General features: G+C 38.4%; 1 protein-coding gene across 4 annotated transcripts in view; it reads right to left on the reverse strand.

The window, feature by feature from the left end:
* LOC126376459 (uncharacterized) overlaps positions 1 to 18228 on the reverse strand; it is a 181746-nt gene that overhangs the window by 24411 nt on the left and 139107 nt on the right. For all 4 annotated transcript variants that reach the window (XM_050023830.1, XM_050023829.1, XM_050023828.1 and 1 more), the window contains 5 exons: positions 12170 to 12242; positions 11283 to 11389; positions 8767 to 8958; positions 7205 to 7381; positions 147 to 329 (listed from right to left, as the gene is read on the reverse strand). In XM_050023830.1, the coding sequence (XP_049879787.1) occupies positions 147 to 329; positions 7205 to 7381; positions 8767 to 8958; positions 11283 to 11389; positions 12170 to 12242 (732 nt within the window). The remainder of the gene's footprint in view (positions 1 to 146; positions 330 to 7204; positions 7382 to 8766; positions 8959 to 11282; positions 11390 to 12169; positions 12243 to 18228) is intronic.

An 18228-nucleotide genomic window follows, 5' to 3' on the forward strand; every position in this document is an offset into this window, starting at 1 on the left:
TTAGCGCGATGCCAACAAACTACGGTTGTAGTTTGGTGATAGTATTAAAGTGTATATGTATGTAATTTTGTTTATAAATAAATTAAAAAACAAAACACAGATATTCTTGGGTAAAAATAATTTGAGCAGCTGTAGAAGTCACTGACCTTTGCACATAGGTTGAGTGCCAGACCACTTCTTGTCCGCGCCGCATCTTCTCGTAGCGTCACCCACAAGCCTGTAGCCGTATTTACATTCATACGAGACTACCGAGTTGTAAGCGCACGATGTGTAGACCGCTTTCCCGTGGCGAGGCGCTTCTGGCGGCGGACACTGCACCTGTGTAACCACTAGATGGCGACACACGTCGCGTTAGTTCTGGTCTAAGGCGAGAGATGGCGTTGCTCGTGAGGATCTGTTTGTTTGATCGTAATCTGTGTGTGACTCTACAGGTTTACATGATTGGTAGTGTTTGTGTTTTTATACTTTTCAATTACAAAATCAAAGAATAAAATATCAGCTGTTGCTAGTGTGTTATTTTTATCCAATTTACGATAGTTTGAACGCATTGAACTAAATTAATTTTGTTAAATTGTTTGAACGTAGAATTATTATTGATGAATTGATGTGTAGTTGACTGCGTGTTTAAGTGAAAGGTACTGCAATCTGAAGATTAATTAATATATTAAGTATACTCGGTGTTTACGACATTTCAATTTAATATTTTCCAACAACTAGAATGGTGTAAACGCCTGTCTGTTTTACGTTAGGGACATTAGAACTTATTCAAAAAGATTTACAATTTATTGATCAGGGAAAATATATCACATACATTTGTCATAAAAACCATGCAAGAATCGAAAAAGCACGCCATGCATAAATAAAACAGTATTTTTTATTTATATTTTTATTTCACTACACAGTATAAGACAGATTTTTAAGAAATTCTTTACAATAAATTCTTGCACGTTCAACATTGAGTTAAAGCTTTCACTACTTATTTAGGGCTCGATTGAAAGCGCTCCCGAGATTGAATCATTTATAGCTCGATTGAATGGAGTTCAATCTGGAAAGCAGCTTAAAATGAGACAGACAAAGTTTATAAACCATCTAAACCTATTACTACGCAACTGCTTTGAAGAAAAACTATTGTTATTGGAAATATAGTGCTCTAAATATAATTTATAATTCACTGCTAAGTGATTGAATGGAATTTATTCAAAGATTTTTCGCTTGCAAGTGTAATATTAATGGAATTAACAGGAGGACTGGAGGAATAAATTATGTTTTTGTATTATTCTAATTTCTCCAAAGCTATTGCGAAGTGAATCTATGAATATTCATCTAATAATAGGCAGTAATATTTTACTTATCATGGCCATAGAAAAATTTGTCTATCACGACGAAGAAGTTACTAATTGTATAGAATTTGAATAGAACAACAATTCTATAGTATATTAATAACGTGTTCTATGGATTGATTCAAACTGTCCCCTTCTCCTCTCCGTCTGAGGCAGCAGAAAAGGAGAAAAAAAGATGTTTAATTTTTAAAATTTTAATGTCTAATTGTTTTGAAGGAAATCCCACTTGTGGAAATTGGAATAATTTACTAAAGCTACCTAAATTGTATTAATCAGAATTTAAATAAATAAAACTTTTTAAAGAAACTTTCAAAATATAATACAGTAAAAAATGTCTGAGACAGCAATAATCCCTCACATTCGGTAGGACCCTTGTTCTTTTGACTACAACACACTACTATTTACACCCTAATATAAACAATCGTATAATCAAGAGTCAAGACTAAATTGGCATTACTTTGCAATAAGTCTTCGAATTTGAATATATTCCATCAAGTGGGAAATCCGTAATTATTGCATCATGACAATGGTATTGCTCAAACGATAGCCATGATAATCGCCAGAGGTCAAGCGCCATGCCAACTAATCATCGGCTGGACTGCCTTCAAATACTCGTGGTAGACAAAACCAGTATTATTTAGGAAAAAAAAGATTTATCTTTTATGTAATAATTTAACTTTTATCATTCCAATCGAAACCCTGATAAAGTTTGGTGGGGAACTGCTTGACACTTTTGAATCAAGATGAAAGATGTTAATAGTTCGCAAGATTGAAACAGCTTGCAAGATTATTACGTTAAAGTTGAGATTTACCGTATGATGGAATCACGGAATAAATAAAAATAAAATAAAATATAAGTACAGTTTCAATCTTGAAACATTATTTTCAATCTTGTGACCTGGTTCAATCTTGAAACTTTAGTTTCAATCTTGGAATGAAAATACAATAATTATGTATAAAGTTATTTTCTCCTTAATTTTGTTAGTTTAGATTAATTTTCAGTCTACCACGAGTATTTTAACACCAGTGCCGCAGCCGTAAGGTAGGCCACACGTCAAAAACGACAAGAGTCGAAACCATGCACATTCCAAGATGAGACGACATCGAAATCGGCAACTACATTGTCACGAAGCAATGCCAGAACGCGAAGGTTAAACACTTTCATAGGCGGGTGATGAGTCTGGAGGTGAAACAGTGTATTGCATGCCTCATATACACTTTCAACGATGACAGACGCCTAAGCCATAGAATAAGGAATAATACTACGTACAGAACGGCAACTCTCCACTTCTTATTTAAATGTTTTTTTTGTAGAACGTCACATCCGTCTAAAACTACCTGTATAGAAAACATAGCTGCAAGAAAAGCCTAAGGCACAGGGCCCTAGATGTCCATAAAATAAACAAATCATAAATACAATTTCAGTAATTTGGTTGTCTAATATTGGTTCTCAGTTGGTTCTGCACGGTAAACTTAATTATATCGAAGCCTTCGCCCAATAGCCGTTTGACGTCCATCTACGCAGATAGCATTCGTATCGTTTATTGGTTGAAGCTCTCTATATAATTCGCGTCCCGCGCGGCGCGGGATCATGCAGACCCGGCTGGTGGTTATTTCCATGCATTCCTATCTTCCTTTTTTACATTGTCTTAAAACTGGTAAATTCGGTTGGGGTAGAAGCAGTCCGGCTTCGGCAATTGTTTTTAGTGATTTTGTCATTTAATATTGACCTAAATTTTCTGGCCTCTATCATTTTACCATTAGGTTCGACGTCTCACTAAATCAAACCATTTTGTCCCGGTATCTCAATTCTTATAGGCATAAAGATATGCAAGTCTAAATTATTCTAAATGTCTATACACATTATTTGGAAGGAAATCTACCAAAAAGGGACAATATACTTATCAATTTTCTGGACAAGTCCGAAACACAAAGAGACATGATTTATTGCCTCTGCGCCAGTTTAATATAAAACGAGTATTGTGGTTTGACAGAAATATTATACTATATTTTCAAAGGACGTTACAAAGGACGGAGCGAATCAATTAGGTTGGAAGTAGGAACATAATAGATCATATTTTACTTTGAGGAGCTCGGTGGCGCAGCGGTAAACGCGCTCGGTCTGCGATTGTTGAAGTTAAGCAACTTTCGCAAAGGTTGACCACAAAAAAAAAGTTTTCATCTCGAGCTCCTCCGTGCTTCGGAAGGCACGTAAAGCCGTTGGTCCCGGCTGCATTAGCAGTCGTTAATAACCACCAATCCGCAGTGGGCCCGCGTGGTGGTTTAAGGCCCGATCTCCCTATCCATCCATAGGGAAGGCCCGTGCCCCAACAGTGGGGACGTTAATGGGCTGGTGATGTGGTGATGTAGGTTAAAGATAAATTGCTTATTCTCTCTCTCTCTCTCTCTCTCTCTACTTAAGAGCTGCGCTCTAAAAAAAAACTCTAAAAAAGAGAAGGTGCAGGTCGTGTCGTATCGGGAGGTGAAGGTTTTGGCGGGAAGAAGAGAGGAATGGCGATTACTCCACCGACAAGAGCGCAGCTCTTAAATTGCTTATTAGCATCTTATATTGTGAAGCATATTATTATATTAGAGCTTCATTTAAAAAAAACGTTCTTACAGGAAAATTGTCTTTATACGTGTGTAATAAATATTCTCTAACATGATGAAATATTCATATACGGGCAATGAGCTGATGTCCGGGTTTCGATGGCTATCACGTGCAGCGGTGAAGGAAAGAAGTATCGCGTGGAAACAAACATTCCCGAGATATGTGTTTCGGAGGTATGTCACCTAACGTGCATTGGGCTGATTCCGTTCGCGGGTTGGAAGGTCAGACAGGCAGTCGCTTCTGTAAAAAACTGGACCTGTCAAATCTGCAGGTCAGGTAAGATAATCCTGATAAAAAACGGTTTCATGATGACAGGCTGATGCCCGTTCCGTATGATAGAAAGAACACGACGCTTCTGTGAATTTTAATTACAGGGTAAGAGCATTCAGCGTTCGCCATTTGTCCGGCCAAATAGTTAATGCCATCTGCTGCAAATCTACAATAAGCCACGTCAATAAAAAAAATATCTGTCAATTTTAACGACGTATCCGGGAAAATAAAAAGCTCAACCCTTTGTGTTTTTTTATTCGCTCATAGTCCAGCGTAGATGCTTATACAGGGTGTTAGTGACACCGTAACGAATACTGAGGCGGATGAATAGAATAGAATAGAATAGAATAGAATAGAATAGAATAGAATAGAATAGAATAGAATAGAATAGAATAGAATAGAATAGAATAGAATAGAACAGAACAGAACAGAACAGAACAGAACAGAACAGAACAGAACAGAACAGAACAGAACAGAACAGAACAGAACAGAACAGAACAGAACAGAACAGAACAGAACAGAACAGAACAGAACAGAACAGAACAGAACAGAACAGAACAGAACAGAACAGAACAGAACAGAACAGAACAGAACAGAACAGAACAGAACAGAACAGAACAGAACAGAACAGAACAGAACAGAACAGAACAGAACAGAACAGAACAGAACAGAACAGAACAGAATAGAATAGAATAGAATAGAATCTTTCAAAAGAATAGAATCTTTCTTTTTTCTTTTTTTTTCTTGTTGGATGATTCAGTAGGAGTTGATATCAACTGGAATTTCCTGTCGGAAAATTCATGAAACTGTTAGTGTTATTTTTTTATTTATTTCAGTTCAATACATGGGCGGATCCAGAGGGGTGGGGGGGGGGGATGTGTCATGGGTGGCCACTGCAATTTTATTTATTTATTTATTTGTACACAATGAAACAGACACAAGAAACATACAAAGAAAACAGATAGTACAGGCAAGCTTATCTCTAAACAAAGAGATTTCTTCCAGCTGACCCACGTGACAAGAGAGACTTTCAACGTATAATATTATATAGATAGACATACATACGCGTACAAATTATTTAGAAATTACTTAATTACTTATACTAATATAAGACACAATATTAACCTAAACCTCAATCATCTACCTAATCTTTTATCTAATTATCTACGGAGATAGGCTTGATTCTGATCTATCTACTGACCGACCAACCTAATCACGATTGCAGGCCTGCTTCTGCCAGGGAGTACATCAAACACTGTTTCTGTGATAAAGTCACATAAACTCTTTATTTTTCACTTTCCTTCCACCGACTGCAATTGGAATACCATTGTATTTAAGTTTATAAATTATGTAATACAAACTGGATTGGAAAGGAAAACATGAAACAGTAGGACTAGGGCCCTGTGCTGGGAGGTTTTCTGGCCACGTCTTTCCCTCAGCGTTACAGATTCCGATGTGGTAGTAGTTTTACAGCTAGTTACATAATATGTAATTTAATTTTTTGACGTTCAAAAAGCGCTGACTACTCGTATGTAAGCCAATTTTGAAAAATAAATATTTTTAGATTTTTTTTTTGAATTGTCCGAATGCAAGATGATCCGCGCTTATTCTTATGCAAGTCAGGAGCCTCAATAGTAACCCATCTTCTTTTCTTCTTCCATACTTTTGCGATGGAAAATTCCACTTGATATCAACTCAGAATGATGGTCTCATATCTCAAAGTTTTCGTTACGATGTCACCAACATCCTGTATATTGTGTAACAAAACCTTAATACTTATTACGTTCTTGTCATGTCGTTATCCATTTTGGGTTTTTTGTTATTTATTATTTAGATATTTCTATTTCAGTTTTGATCCTAATGTCTAAACAATATTTGTTTTGACAAGATGGATCGGAGATATTATTAAACATGAGCAATTGGTTACTAATGGATTTTCTAAAAGATGGATCTTATTTGGGGTAAGATAAATGGGTTATTCCGACTATAGAATCCTAATCCAAAGTAATAGCATTCAGTTTTGTTATGATTTTGATTGAATTTAGAAATTCATCATGCTTCTCAAATTGTTTTTTTTTTAAACAATATTTGTTTTGACAAGATGGATCGGAGATATTATTAAACATGAGCAATTGGTTACTAATGGATTTTCTAAAAGATGGATCTTATTTGGGGTAAGATAAATGGGTTATTCCGACTATAGAATCCTAATCCAAAGTAATAGCATTCAGTTTTGTTATGATTTTGATTGAATTTAGAAATTCATCATGCTTCTCAAATTGTTTTTTTTTTATGAAGTTGAAGGAATCTTCAGCTATGCCGTTCTTCAGCTACACCTATCACGTTCGATAGGTCTCCCATAATACCAGCGCCGCGGTCCGTGCTAAGCACGTGTCACGGCATTATGCTGAGGGAGATCCTTTTTTTATTTTGGGCGCCTCCATTGTGTATTTAATGTCTGTATTATTTGTCTTTTTGTCTTTGTTTTTTTTTCTATGTTTTTATTTCTGTAATGTAAGTTTGTAAATGTGGCGTCCAATATGGAAATAAATATTTTCTTTCTTTCTTTCTATGAAGACATTTTTTACATTTTTCTGTTTTTTTTTTATACTTAATCATCGTGATTCTATAGGAACCTATACAGACCTTTACGGACCTATACAGACTTATACGGACCTCAGTCAAGTTTCAAACAATTTAGCGTTGGTTTTGTTTCTTTTTTACCTTTCATTATTATTTTTTTAAAAGACAGTGAGTTATAGTTTCCAACTTACTTACTTATCAAACGCGAATTAATGACGTAGTTGCTTTTGCAAAGCGACGAACGGATTTTACTTTTGATGTACCAAAAATGATATCACACGGGGATTTTTCAAATTAATTAAAAAAAACTTCCTAAAAACCCTCTAAAACTACATGAGAGTTTCACCTTCAGACTCATCACCACTAGAAAAAAAAAACTCAAAAAGAAAATTGTACTTACGGACACAGGTGGGAAGTTCTTTCGGCGCCCAGGCCCCGTCGGCTTGGCAGTATCGTTCTGCCTTGCCCACCAGTTCGAACCCTTGCCCACACTGGACCACGGCACGGCATCCGAAGGTGTGGCAATCAGCTGTTACCCAGCCGTGGGGGACGTCTCCTGGCTCCCCGCAGGACCTCGCTGGAAGGATGAGCACACATATATGGAAAAAATAATATCTTTATTTTGGACATCTTTGCATTAGTTAGTTAGTTAGTGGGCTCTGTTTTCCGCATTTAGACTCTAAGATGGCCCATTATGCGTGCTATTGTTGACTACGTAAGACAACTTAACTCCTTCCAGAAGCTCAGAAGCCTCCTGGGGCTCTCACAGGCTTCGCGGAGCGACCCCATTCCTTTGAGGATTTTTACCCGTTGTGCTGACACTCCCGTGCATTCCAGGATTAGATGGGGGCAGTTTCTTCTGCATCCAGACAGCCTCAACAAAGTGGGCTGTCCGTTATCTCTAAATTAAATAGATGTTTGTTGAGTGGGCAGTGACCTGTAATGCTGCCCACTAGTATTCGGAGGTCACAGACACACCTTTGCCTTAATATTACGCTTATAGGCAGGTATTATAATTAGGCTGAAGTAACGAGTGCATGTTTGCCAACAAACTGCATCTGCTGTTTGGCGAGACTATTTTCACGTAAAAATGTAATACCTCTTTGAATAAATGGATAAAAAAAATAAAGCAGATGATTCGGTGTTTACAACGGCTCGTTTGGAGTAACCGCACATTTGCGGCTACCTCACTAGATGGCTTGACTCTGATCTATCTACTGACCGACCTGATCATGATTGTCCGAGAGTATGATGATCCGTGCTTCGTGCTTATGCATGTCAGGAGCCTCAATAGTAACCCATTTTCTTTTCTTCTTCTATACTTTTGCGACGGAAAATTCCACTTGATATCAACTCAAAATCATGGTCTGAATCATCCCTCAAAATTTTCGTTATGATCTTCTTCTTCTTATCATGTGGATTGTGAGGTGGAGTACCAATCTTGTCAACCCTGGTGTCAGGGTTATCACTGAACCGCTGACATGGCTCATGTAACGACTACTCTTGCACCGGTAAGTAGTAACCGGGACCAACGGCTTAACGTGCCTTCCGAAGCACGGATCATCTTACTTTCGGACCATCAGGTGATCAGCCTGTAATGTCCTGACCAAACTAGGGATCACAAAGTGATTTTTGTGATGTCCCCACCGGGATTCGAACCCGGAGCCCCCGGATCGTGAGCCCAACGCTCAACCACTGGGCCACAGAGGCCGTTCCGATGCCACTAACCCTCTGTATAAAACTCGCGTGCCAACGGTCTTGCATGAACGGTCACGAGCATTAATATGTATACACTTTGGTACCATGTCACATTAACTTTTTTGACAAATTGAACTGTAAGTCTCACCAAATGTCAAATATGTTAGTGCGACAGAGTCCTAAAGTGGGTACATTATATTGCTTATGACTGAACACTTCTATACATCGCCTTATGTTTGATTTTGACGCTCCAAAAATACTCACGTTCGCAGCTGATGTCGGGACCGTACCAGGACGCCTGCTTCTCTATAGCCAGACACTTGGCCCGAGGGAAGCCGTTAGTGACGTATCCAGTGTGGCAGTTGTACTGCACCGTCGCGTCCAGGTCGAACGTCGCTTGTTCGGGAAGGGCGGAGTGGCGAGCGTGCTCGATCGTTGGTGGTTGCAGACAGTAGACTGGAAGGTTGGAAGAAATAATTATTTATTCAACGTAATTATCATCGATAAACTTGTTGAAGGTCAATGTAACATTTTTGAATTTACGTCGTTTCTTGAGTAATATAAACAGCCTATATACGTCCCACTGCTGGGCACAGGCTTCCCCTCAATCAACCGGAGGGGGTATGGAGCATACTCCACCACGCTGCTCCAATGCGGGTTGGTGAAGGTCGACATACGTCAGGAGTGCAATATAAATACATTCAGTAGATCTTTACAAAAGATCTCTTAGATACAAGTTAACTGTAAGTATTTTAAAACATATTAACTTTAAGCAAACTCCACTCCCACAGAGAAACCGAGGAGTTGGTCTAGTGCGGTTTTTATTGTACCAATATTTTTTGTATTCTTATATGAAAAATAAACATTTTACTTACTTGGGAAGACGACGTAATACAGGGTGTTAGAGACACCGTACCAAATTCTGAATAGGATGATTCAGCTCATGATTTTCCATCGCAAAAGTATACAATGCATAGTATACTTTATTTCAAAAAACACAAAGAAGTAACTTTGACTTTGAGGAAAACATCGTGAGAAAGCCCACATTCTTGAGAAATGCATTTTCGGATGTGACCTAACCTGTATTGGGCTGGTTTTCCCTTCGCGGGTTGGAAGGTCAGACAGGCAGTCGCTTCTGTAAAAAACCGGACCTGTCAAATTTTCAGGTTAGGTAAGCGGACCCTTTCATTCAATTCATGATGTAATTTTTTATTGTTATCGAATCCCTATGAAGATTATGTACAAATGTGTGTTTGATTATTATGTAGTTTATATACTCGTAAGTGTATTTATCTTTTATTTATTTTTAAACGTACAAGTATTCCCATGCTGCACTATCCCGCTATACATACATACATAAACTCACGCCCGTAATCCCTAATGGGGTCGGCAGAGCCACAAGTAATCAAAGACAACTTGCAGCCACTGTTGATACGAAGTCCTAAGATGGATATAATGAACCTTATGGTGATAAGGGATCAGCCTATCGCCCATAACATTAGTCCATCATGTTTTTACGACATGCCCGGGAAGACAAGCAGCTGAACGTTTTCTATGTTTTTTATTTGCTCCCAGAACAGCATAGAAGCTACTATCCCGCTATATTACATTAATATTAAATATTTCCTATACTTAAAGATTGCCTGGAAGAGATTGATATTTAGCAATAAGGCCGCCTATTGCACTCGTTCTATTTCTCTTTTGTTTTGTATTTTCTATTTTCCTGTTTGTGCAATAAAGTATTTGTTATGTTATGTTAAGAAATACCAACTTAACCAAAGTTTTACTTTAGAAACTTTCCAACGTAAAATGTAGTCGTAGAATGAATTGTAGAGGTCTAACTAGCGTAAGGAAGCTCATACATCAACTGTCGGAAGTGAGGAGAGGAATGTCCCTCCACACTCCGTACTGCTTTCTACAGTGCAGAGATGTACACTTATTTATTTAACACTCATACATACATTACCCAAGTAGCAAAATTTCGTTTTGAATAAGTCACCAATGCGTTTTTGAAAATACTTATGGCAGTGTTTTAAGTTTACGCGGTTATTATCATAATTAAAACACATAATAACGGGTTCTAAACATAAACAAGCGGCAAAGAAAGAGGGTAGACAGATATGACTGCCGGTAGAATATTATGGATCTACCTACTCCACTCCAATCTCATCAGTCATCCCGTGATCATGGCACTTGCAACAGTGTCGAAATATCGGGAGTCTCATATCCCCATTTAAACGCGGTAAGAACCCGTTATTATGTGTTTTAATTACTTATGGCAGAATGAAAAAGTTTTAGATAAACCACTACACTACACGCCTGTGTGTATATATACGGTAAAACCTGTGAAAACGGGATAATGCTAGGAAGATGATGACAAAGAAGTCATGTACTTTTTTTTATTTGACGTGACTTATTGTAGATTTGCCGCAGATGGCATTAACTACTTGGCCGGACAAATGGGGAGCGCTGAAGGCTCTCACTCGGTACAACGTTTAAGACAACAGGCCTGAGGGTGCCCAGTTGGGCTCGAACCTCGGCTCAGGGCGTCGTCTGAGAGGAAAAATATTTGAAAGAATTAATCGACCCTAGTGGGTCGATAGCGATAAGCGCTGATTGAGGGAAGTCGTCGACCACGCCGGTGGGGTCGGTGTCGGGGTCCTGAAGTCACGAACTTTGCGATGGATAATTCCACTGGATATTAACTCACGAGCTGAATCATCGCCGTTGGTATTCGATACGGTATCACTAACACCCTGGAAGAGAATAAAGGATCTTACTGTTTTGCTTGCAGGCCGGTGGCTGGCCAGCCCACATGCCGTCCGCCTGGCAGCTTCGGCTCTGCAGCCCCACGACGTGGTAGCCGTGGGGACACGAGTACACTGCCCTGCAATGACAATGTGCTGTTTGATCCTACCCATTGGGCCCAGCCGATGTGTATCAGCGTTTGATATATGCCAGTAGAATATAAAGTGTATAGGTTTGGCATAAGCAATCATGTGCCATTCCCCGAATGTGCCCACTTTGGGAACTTTCCCGATTTTTTTTTTGACGTGACTTATTGTTGCTTTGCTGCAGATGGCATTAACTACTTAGCCGCACAAATGGGGAGCGCTGAAGGCTTTCATACGGTACAAAATTTAAGAAAACGTCGACCACGCAGGCGGGGGCCACGCCGGCGAGGACCACGCCGCACGCATTCTTCCTCTCAGATGACGCCCCGAGTCGAGGTTCGCGCCCAACTGGGCACCCTCAAATCTTAAATTTTGTGCCGGGTGAGAGCCCTCAGCACTCCCCATTTGTCCAACTAAGTACATTAATTCTGTAATTTGACAGTAAATGCGGATATTTGTCGGGCCAAACTGCTGCCTAAGTCTTGTCAAAAAAGAACTGTCACTTTTCGTAAAAAAAAAAGAAAAGAAAGGAAAACATGAAACAGTAGGACTAGGGCCCTGTGCTGGGAGGTTTTCTGGCCACGTCTTTCCCTCAGCGTTACAGATTCCGATGTGGTAGTAGTTTTACAGCTAGTTACATAATATGTAATTTAATTTTTTTGACGTTCAAAAAGCGCTAACTTTGTAAGCCAATTTTGAAAAATAAATATTTTTGAATATTGAATTTGAATTTGTAATTGTTTGCAACTTGGCTAAGGCCCCAATAAACTTACTTGTCACCGAAGAGTCTTCCAGACACTTGAACTGTTCCGATTTCAGGTTGCTCTAATTCGGGACATTCTCGATCTGCAACAAAAGATTATTTTTGTTACTCCATTAAATAAACATAAATGAAACAGCCTAACACTAATTTCATAGCAATGCCAAATTAGATTCCACTGTGCCTGAGAAAACATTCCGAGCAAACAATATTGCAGACGTGACTTCTCTTGTGAAAATATTGCTTGACAGGTAACGTTATCATTTATAATTCAAAAATTAATCTAAATTCCGTTCTGAAAATTTAATATCACTTCAAAGGGTTCTCAGTCAGAAGCGAAACAAAATAACTAATTTAGTTTGTATAAATCCTCTTTGGAAGAGGACGAAACAAATGGATTTAAAGGGGGTTATTCGAATCTAAATTCAATTTCTTTAGGTATAGGTCCATAACTCAAGCCGTCACGCCCCTTATCCTTAAGGGGTGGTCAGAGTCACGAGTCTTCTGCAGCTACACTGATATTAACAAACTGTGATGGATATGATGAACAGAAGATTGGTTTGTATCATAAATTATTATTACGTGCTCAGAGGTGAAAAGAAGACCCGATTACGCCAGTGTGGGAGGTCTCTTAACTTATTCTTGAACAATAACAACCACAGACCATTATACAAAGTTCTTAACTCATCATCAACAGCCTATATACGTCCCAATGCTGGGCACAGGCCTCCCCTCAATCAACCGGAGGGGGTATGGAGCATACTCCACCACGCTGCTCCACTGCGGGTTGGTGGAGGTGTTTTTACGGCTAACGTGCCCTCCGAAGCACGGAATCATCTTAGTTTTTCGGACAATCAGGTGATTCAAGCCTGAAAAGTCCTTACCAAACAAAGGACAGTCTCACAAAGTGATTTCGACAATGTCCCCATCGGGAATCGAACCCGGACCTCCAGATCGTGAGCCTAACGCTCTAACCACTAGACCACGGAGGCTGTTAGTTAGTTGTTAGTTCTTAACTATATTCACATTATTTGTAGCAATTCGTCGCTGACGTCGCTAACTGACGTATCTGAAATTTTTGTGCGAATCTCTGATTGACTTTGGGGACATCTCGTCTCAGTCTTAAACTGGGCCCAGGGGCGAGTTTGCCCTTTTCTAATTTGATAATGGGTATCTGGGCCCACTATGATTCAGTTGTTGGGACGATTACACCATTGATTATTTCCAGGGGTTTCTTGGGCCCTACGTGATGCTGCCTCGAACAATGGGAAATAAGACACAAGTGTAGGTAGGTACATTTGTTAATTAAATGAATTAATTCATATAAAATGCATATAAATAATCGCCACTTATCCCGTCACCTTTTTCTATTGTCATTAAGACACAAATTATTTTAGCAATAAAATGCAGATACGTCGGTTTGCAAAGTCAGCCACGAATTGTAGTCCGCGTAATTCTTCTCGCGAACAGCAACGGCGGAAATTTGAGCATTGCAGAGAAGACTAATGTCTTAGTTAAGACTTACTTAAGCTCTTAATTTTTCTTTAATTTTGTCTTTAGTTCTTGCGTGCTGCATCTAAGTTGGGATTTCTCGCTTTGGTATTATTAAGTAATTAAACAGGGTATTAGTGTTAGTAATTATACAGCCTGTATTGGGTTGGTTTTACCTTCGCGGGTTGGAAGGTCAGACAGGCAGTCGCTTCTGTAAAAAACCCGACCTGTCAAATCTTCAGGTTAGGTAAGCGGACTATGTGAAAAACGGGATAATGCTAGAGATGATGATAGGGTGTTAATGACATCGTAACGAAAACTTTGAGAGATGATTCTGAGCTAATATCAAGTGGAATTTTCCGTCGCAAAAGTATGGAACTGAAAATAATTTTAAAAGACACCAAAATTTTCATGATGTTTGAAATTCCAATTGATATTAACTCAAAATCACGGTCTGAATCATCCCCCTCAGTATTCGTTACGATGTCACTAACACCCTGTATATTGTTTATGTTTATATTTTATTTCTCTACATAGCTGGCAAGGAGTGGGTCTATTAAATACCTCTGCCTACATTTTCGGGGAGACAGGCGTGATGCTTAAAGAGCAGTCTTAATAACAGAACAATTATTTCTTTAATGTTCCCTCTCAACTCTGAACATTTTAACAGTACGAAGTTTCATCCTCCTAAGTACGATTATGAATGACAAATCATTTTAACGACAAAATTTATTTTTTTCCATCCGTCTCCTGCTTTAATTAAAATTTGTTTGAGCGAATTTAATCTAACAGAGCGGAGAAGGATTTCAGCAATTGAGACGACCCACTTTTATATAAGTAAACGAATTATCTTATCTTGATTGAGTGTTATTGTGTATGGTGGGATAAATCAAATTCAAACTCAAAAACATATTATTATTTATTCATCAATTTGAATCATAAATTTTTATATAACGAACGTCTCATCCGCCGCTTCTAAATTGACATGTGTTCCATAAATTTTATGCAATTTTATGCCTGTCGATTACCCATCCTTTTCCTTTGCGGCGGGTAAGAAAATGACAGATACTTATAACTTGAAATAAAATTAGATGGTGTTTATGTCGTGACCAGATCTTAGAATTGATCATTTCATGATGTGTTCGACCATTTTATGCAATGGTCATATTTCATGAAATAGCCAACTAAGTTGACCATATCGTTGAAACGTCAACGTTTAATGATAATATTTCAATCAACGTCTCCTTGACGTTGGCAGAATTATCGTTTCTGAACGATGCAGCCAAAAACAAAGAGAATAGAATCAACGTTTGGCCATATCGTTAATGTAGGCGGTGTCCATGCTATGTGATGTAATAAAAATGAGAATAGTCGATTCATTTCTTAGGTTCAAAATTATTTGCCTAATCGACATTGACTTGTCGATTATAATATAAATATCAATCAGTGGATAATTTTATTTTAATTTTAATTAATTTTACGATATGATTGCCAACGGTTGGCCATATCATGAAATAATCATACATTTGTTGAACGTTTTGTGTTCATTGATCTGGCCAAACTACATCATGATGTGGCCAACGACTGATACACTATTTCATGGAATGATCGAGCACATCATGAAATGATCAATACTAAGATATGACCTCGAGGCCTCTACAGGAGTCAGCACGAATATAGCCACTTCGTGACACGAGTTAAAGTTACGAGTTTTAAAGTGTGATGCTCTGTCGCGGAGCCACCACCTCCAATTCAGTTGAAAACGATATAGATTACTGTACGTACCATGTACATAGTGTACGTGAAAAGATTTTATGTGTACGTGCTATAATTAGAAAGAAAACAACAAATTAAAGTGGCTTCGCTGGAGAGCATACTCCCCAGCGGAGCCACTCAGTTTGCATACTTCGAGATGTTTTCTTCCTGTAAATTGTAGTATAGTTTAATGTACGTACTACGTACATAGTGTACGTGAAAAGATTTTATGTGTACGTGCTATAATTAGAAAGAAAACAACAAATTAAAGTGGCTTCGCTGGAGAGCATACTCCCCAGCGGAGCCACTCAGTTTGCATACTTCGAGATGTTTTCTTCCTGTAAATTGTAGTATAGTTTGATGTACGTACTACGTACATAGTGTACGTGAAAAGATTTTATGTGTACGTGCTATAATTAGAAAGAAAACAACAAATTAAAGTGTATATGACGGCATGAACAAAACTTGAAGCGCTGAAGATTTTAAGAAACAATCTCCTTGCGAGAACTTTTTATCTATGCACAAACTACTAAGAGAACCTATTTCAGACGAACGTCTCTCATACAAAACAAAGAGCCTGAGAATTTAGAGTATGACACTTGATTTGACATATAAAATTATATTGCCACACGCAAAAATAATTGTGGGGTTGCCATAGTAATGATATGGCACGGCGTGGCAGTAGTGATAGCTTTAAATTATTTAGATTACTTTAAATTTTGATGACAAGGTTTATAAAAAAAAGACTGCAGTTTACTTGTATAACATTTTATTTTTTAATTTTGTTTTATATTTTATGGATTTTTTTTCTGAAATAGAGCTTTATTATTATTATTTTAAATATGCCTTTTTGCATTAATGGCAAACTTTCCTCTAAACTCTCTAATCTAGAGACATCTGTACCCTTTAATATTTTGTTTATAATAACACTGCTAATCTTGAGGGACCCGGAAAGTTTTTAATAAAAATGTCTTTGTGCAATCCGCATGGCAAACACAATTGTTCCCAGTAGTCCTAAGCCTTCGCAAATTGTCATCACACAAACACTGTAACTTCTGCACTTCTAGAGTTCTTCCTAGCTCACTTTTAGGAAACTGGTGAAATATAGCGTCTTTTCGTCTTTTCGCTTACTTATCTTACACTCATACTGTATGGATATCACAGTTTTCTAGTTGAGAGGCTAAGTACGGAATTTATTCAACGCAAATTTCACTCGATCACTTACATTTATAAAACTACAATGAAACAATGATTGATTTTGGATTTTGTGAAATTGCCTATCTGGATGTGAAATTTGCGTTTGGCAATATAATTTTATATGTCAAATCAAGTGTCATACTCTAAATTCTGAGGCTCTTTGTTTTGTATGAGAGACGTTCGTCTGAAATAGGTTCTCTTAGTAGTTTGTGCATAGATAAAAAGTTCTCGCAAGGAGATTGTTTCTTAAAATCTTCAGCGCTTCACGTTTTGTTCATGCCGTCATATACACTTTAATTTGTTGTTTTCTTTCTAATTATAGCACGTACACATAAAATCTTTTCACGTACACTATGTACGTAGTACGTACATCAAACTATACTACAATTTACAGGAAGAAAACATCTCGAAGTATGCAAAATGAGTGGCTCCGCTGGGGAGTATGCTCTCCAGCGAAGCCACTTTAATTTGTTGTTTTCTTTCTAATTATAGCACGTACACATAAAATCTTTTCACGTACACTATGTACGTAGTACGTACATTAAACTATACTACAATTTACAGGAAGAAAACATCTCGAAGTATGCAAACTGAGTGGCTCCGCTGGGGAGTATGCTCTCCAGCGAAGCCACTTTAATTTGTTGTTTTCTTTCTAATTATAGCACGTACACATAAAATCTTTTCACGTACACTATGTACGTAGTACGTACATTAAACTATACTACAATTTACAGGAAGAAAACATCTCGAAGTATGCAAACTGAGTGGCTCCGCTGGGGAGTATGCTCTCCAGCGAAGCCACTTTAATTTGTTGTTTTCTTTCTAATTATAGCACGTACACATAAAATCTTTTCACGTACACTATGTACATGGTACGTACAGTAATCTATATCGTTTTCAACTGAATTGGAGGTGGTGGCTCCGCGACAGAGCATCACACGTTTTAAAGTAGCAGATTTAAAATGCGCTCGGAACGCCTGGGCAGCGAGATAACATGTGCTATTATGTAAAAATAAATAAAAGTACGTGCTATGAAAGTGTAACTGGTGGCAGTATTTCAGCACGTCAGGTCACTAGGGCACTACGCTGAGGAAAGCAGGCCATAATTTGCGTCAGGGTGGAGTCTTACTGGGGGCGGGAGAGCGACAAATGGCGAACGAAGTTTTGCAGTCTGTGGTGTGTGAGACGGTGTGTAGACTGCTGTGTGTTGATTATTAAATTAAACAAAAGTCAGGAAACTATAAAACTGTATTTAAAAGGTTACAGAGACCATTGATATGATTTCTTTTTTTTTGACGTGACTTATTGTAGATTTGCCGCAGATGGCATTAACTACTTGGCCGGAATACACTACTTGGCCGGAATTGATGTGATAGTAACACGACTATCACATCAATTCCGGCCAATTGATTGACAAGCGCGCGTGCGTGCGGCGGCGGCGGCGGTGTTGGTCGAGAAATGGGCGGGGGCTGGGGTCTGCGGCGCGGCGTTCCGTCATCCTTTTCTGTTGAATAACGCATCGCGCGCGTGTTGGTGTTGTGTGCGTGGCGTAGGCACTCAGATCATTATAGATAGATAATTCCACTTGATATTAACTCAGAATAATGAGCTAAACCATCCCTCTCAGCA

This window comes from Pectinophora gossypiella, chromosome 21 (assembly GCF_024362695.1).
Source record: "Pectinophora gossypiella chromosome 21, ilPecGoss1.1, whole genome shotgun sequence".
Taxonomy (NCBI): domain Eukaryota; kingdom Metazoa; phylum Arthropoda; class Insecta; order Lepidoptera; family Gelechiidae; genus Pectinophora; species Pectinophora gossypiella.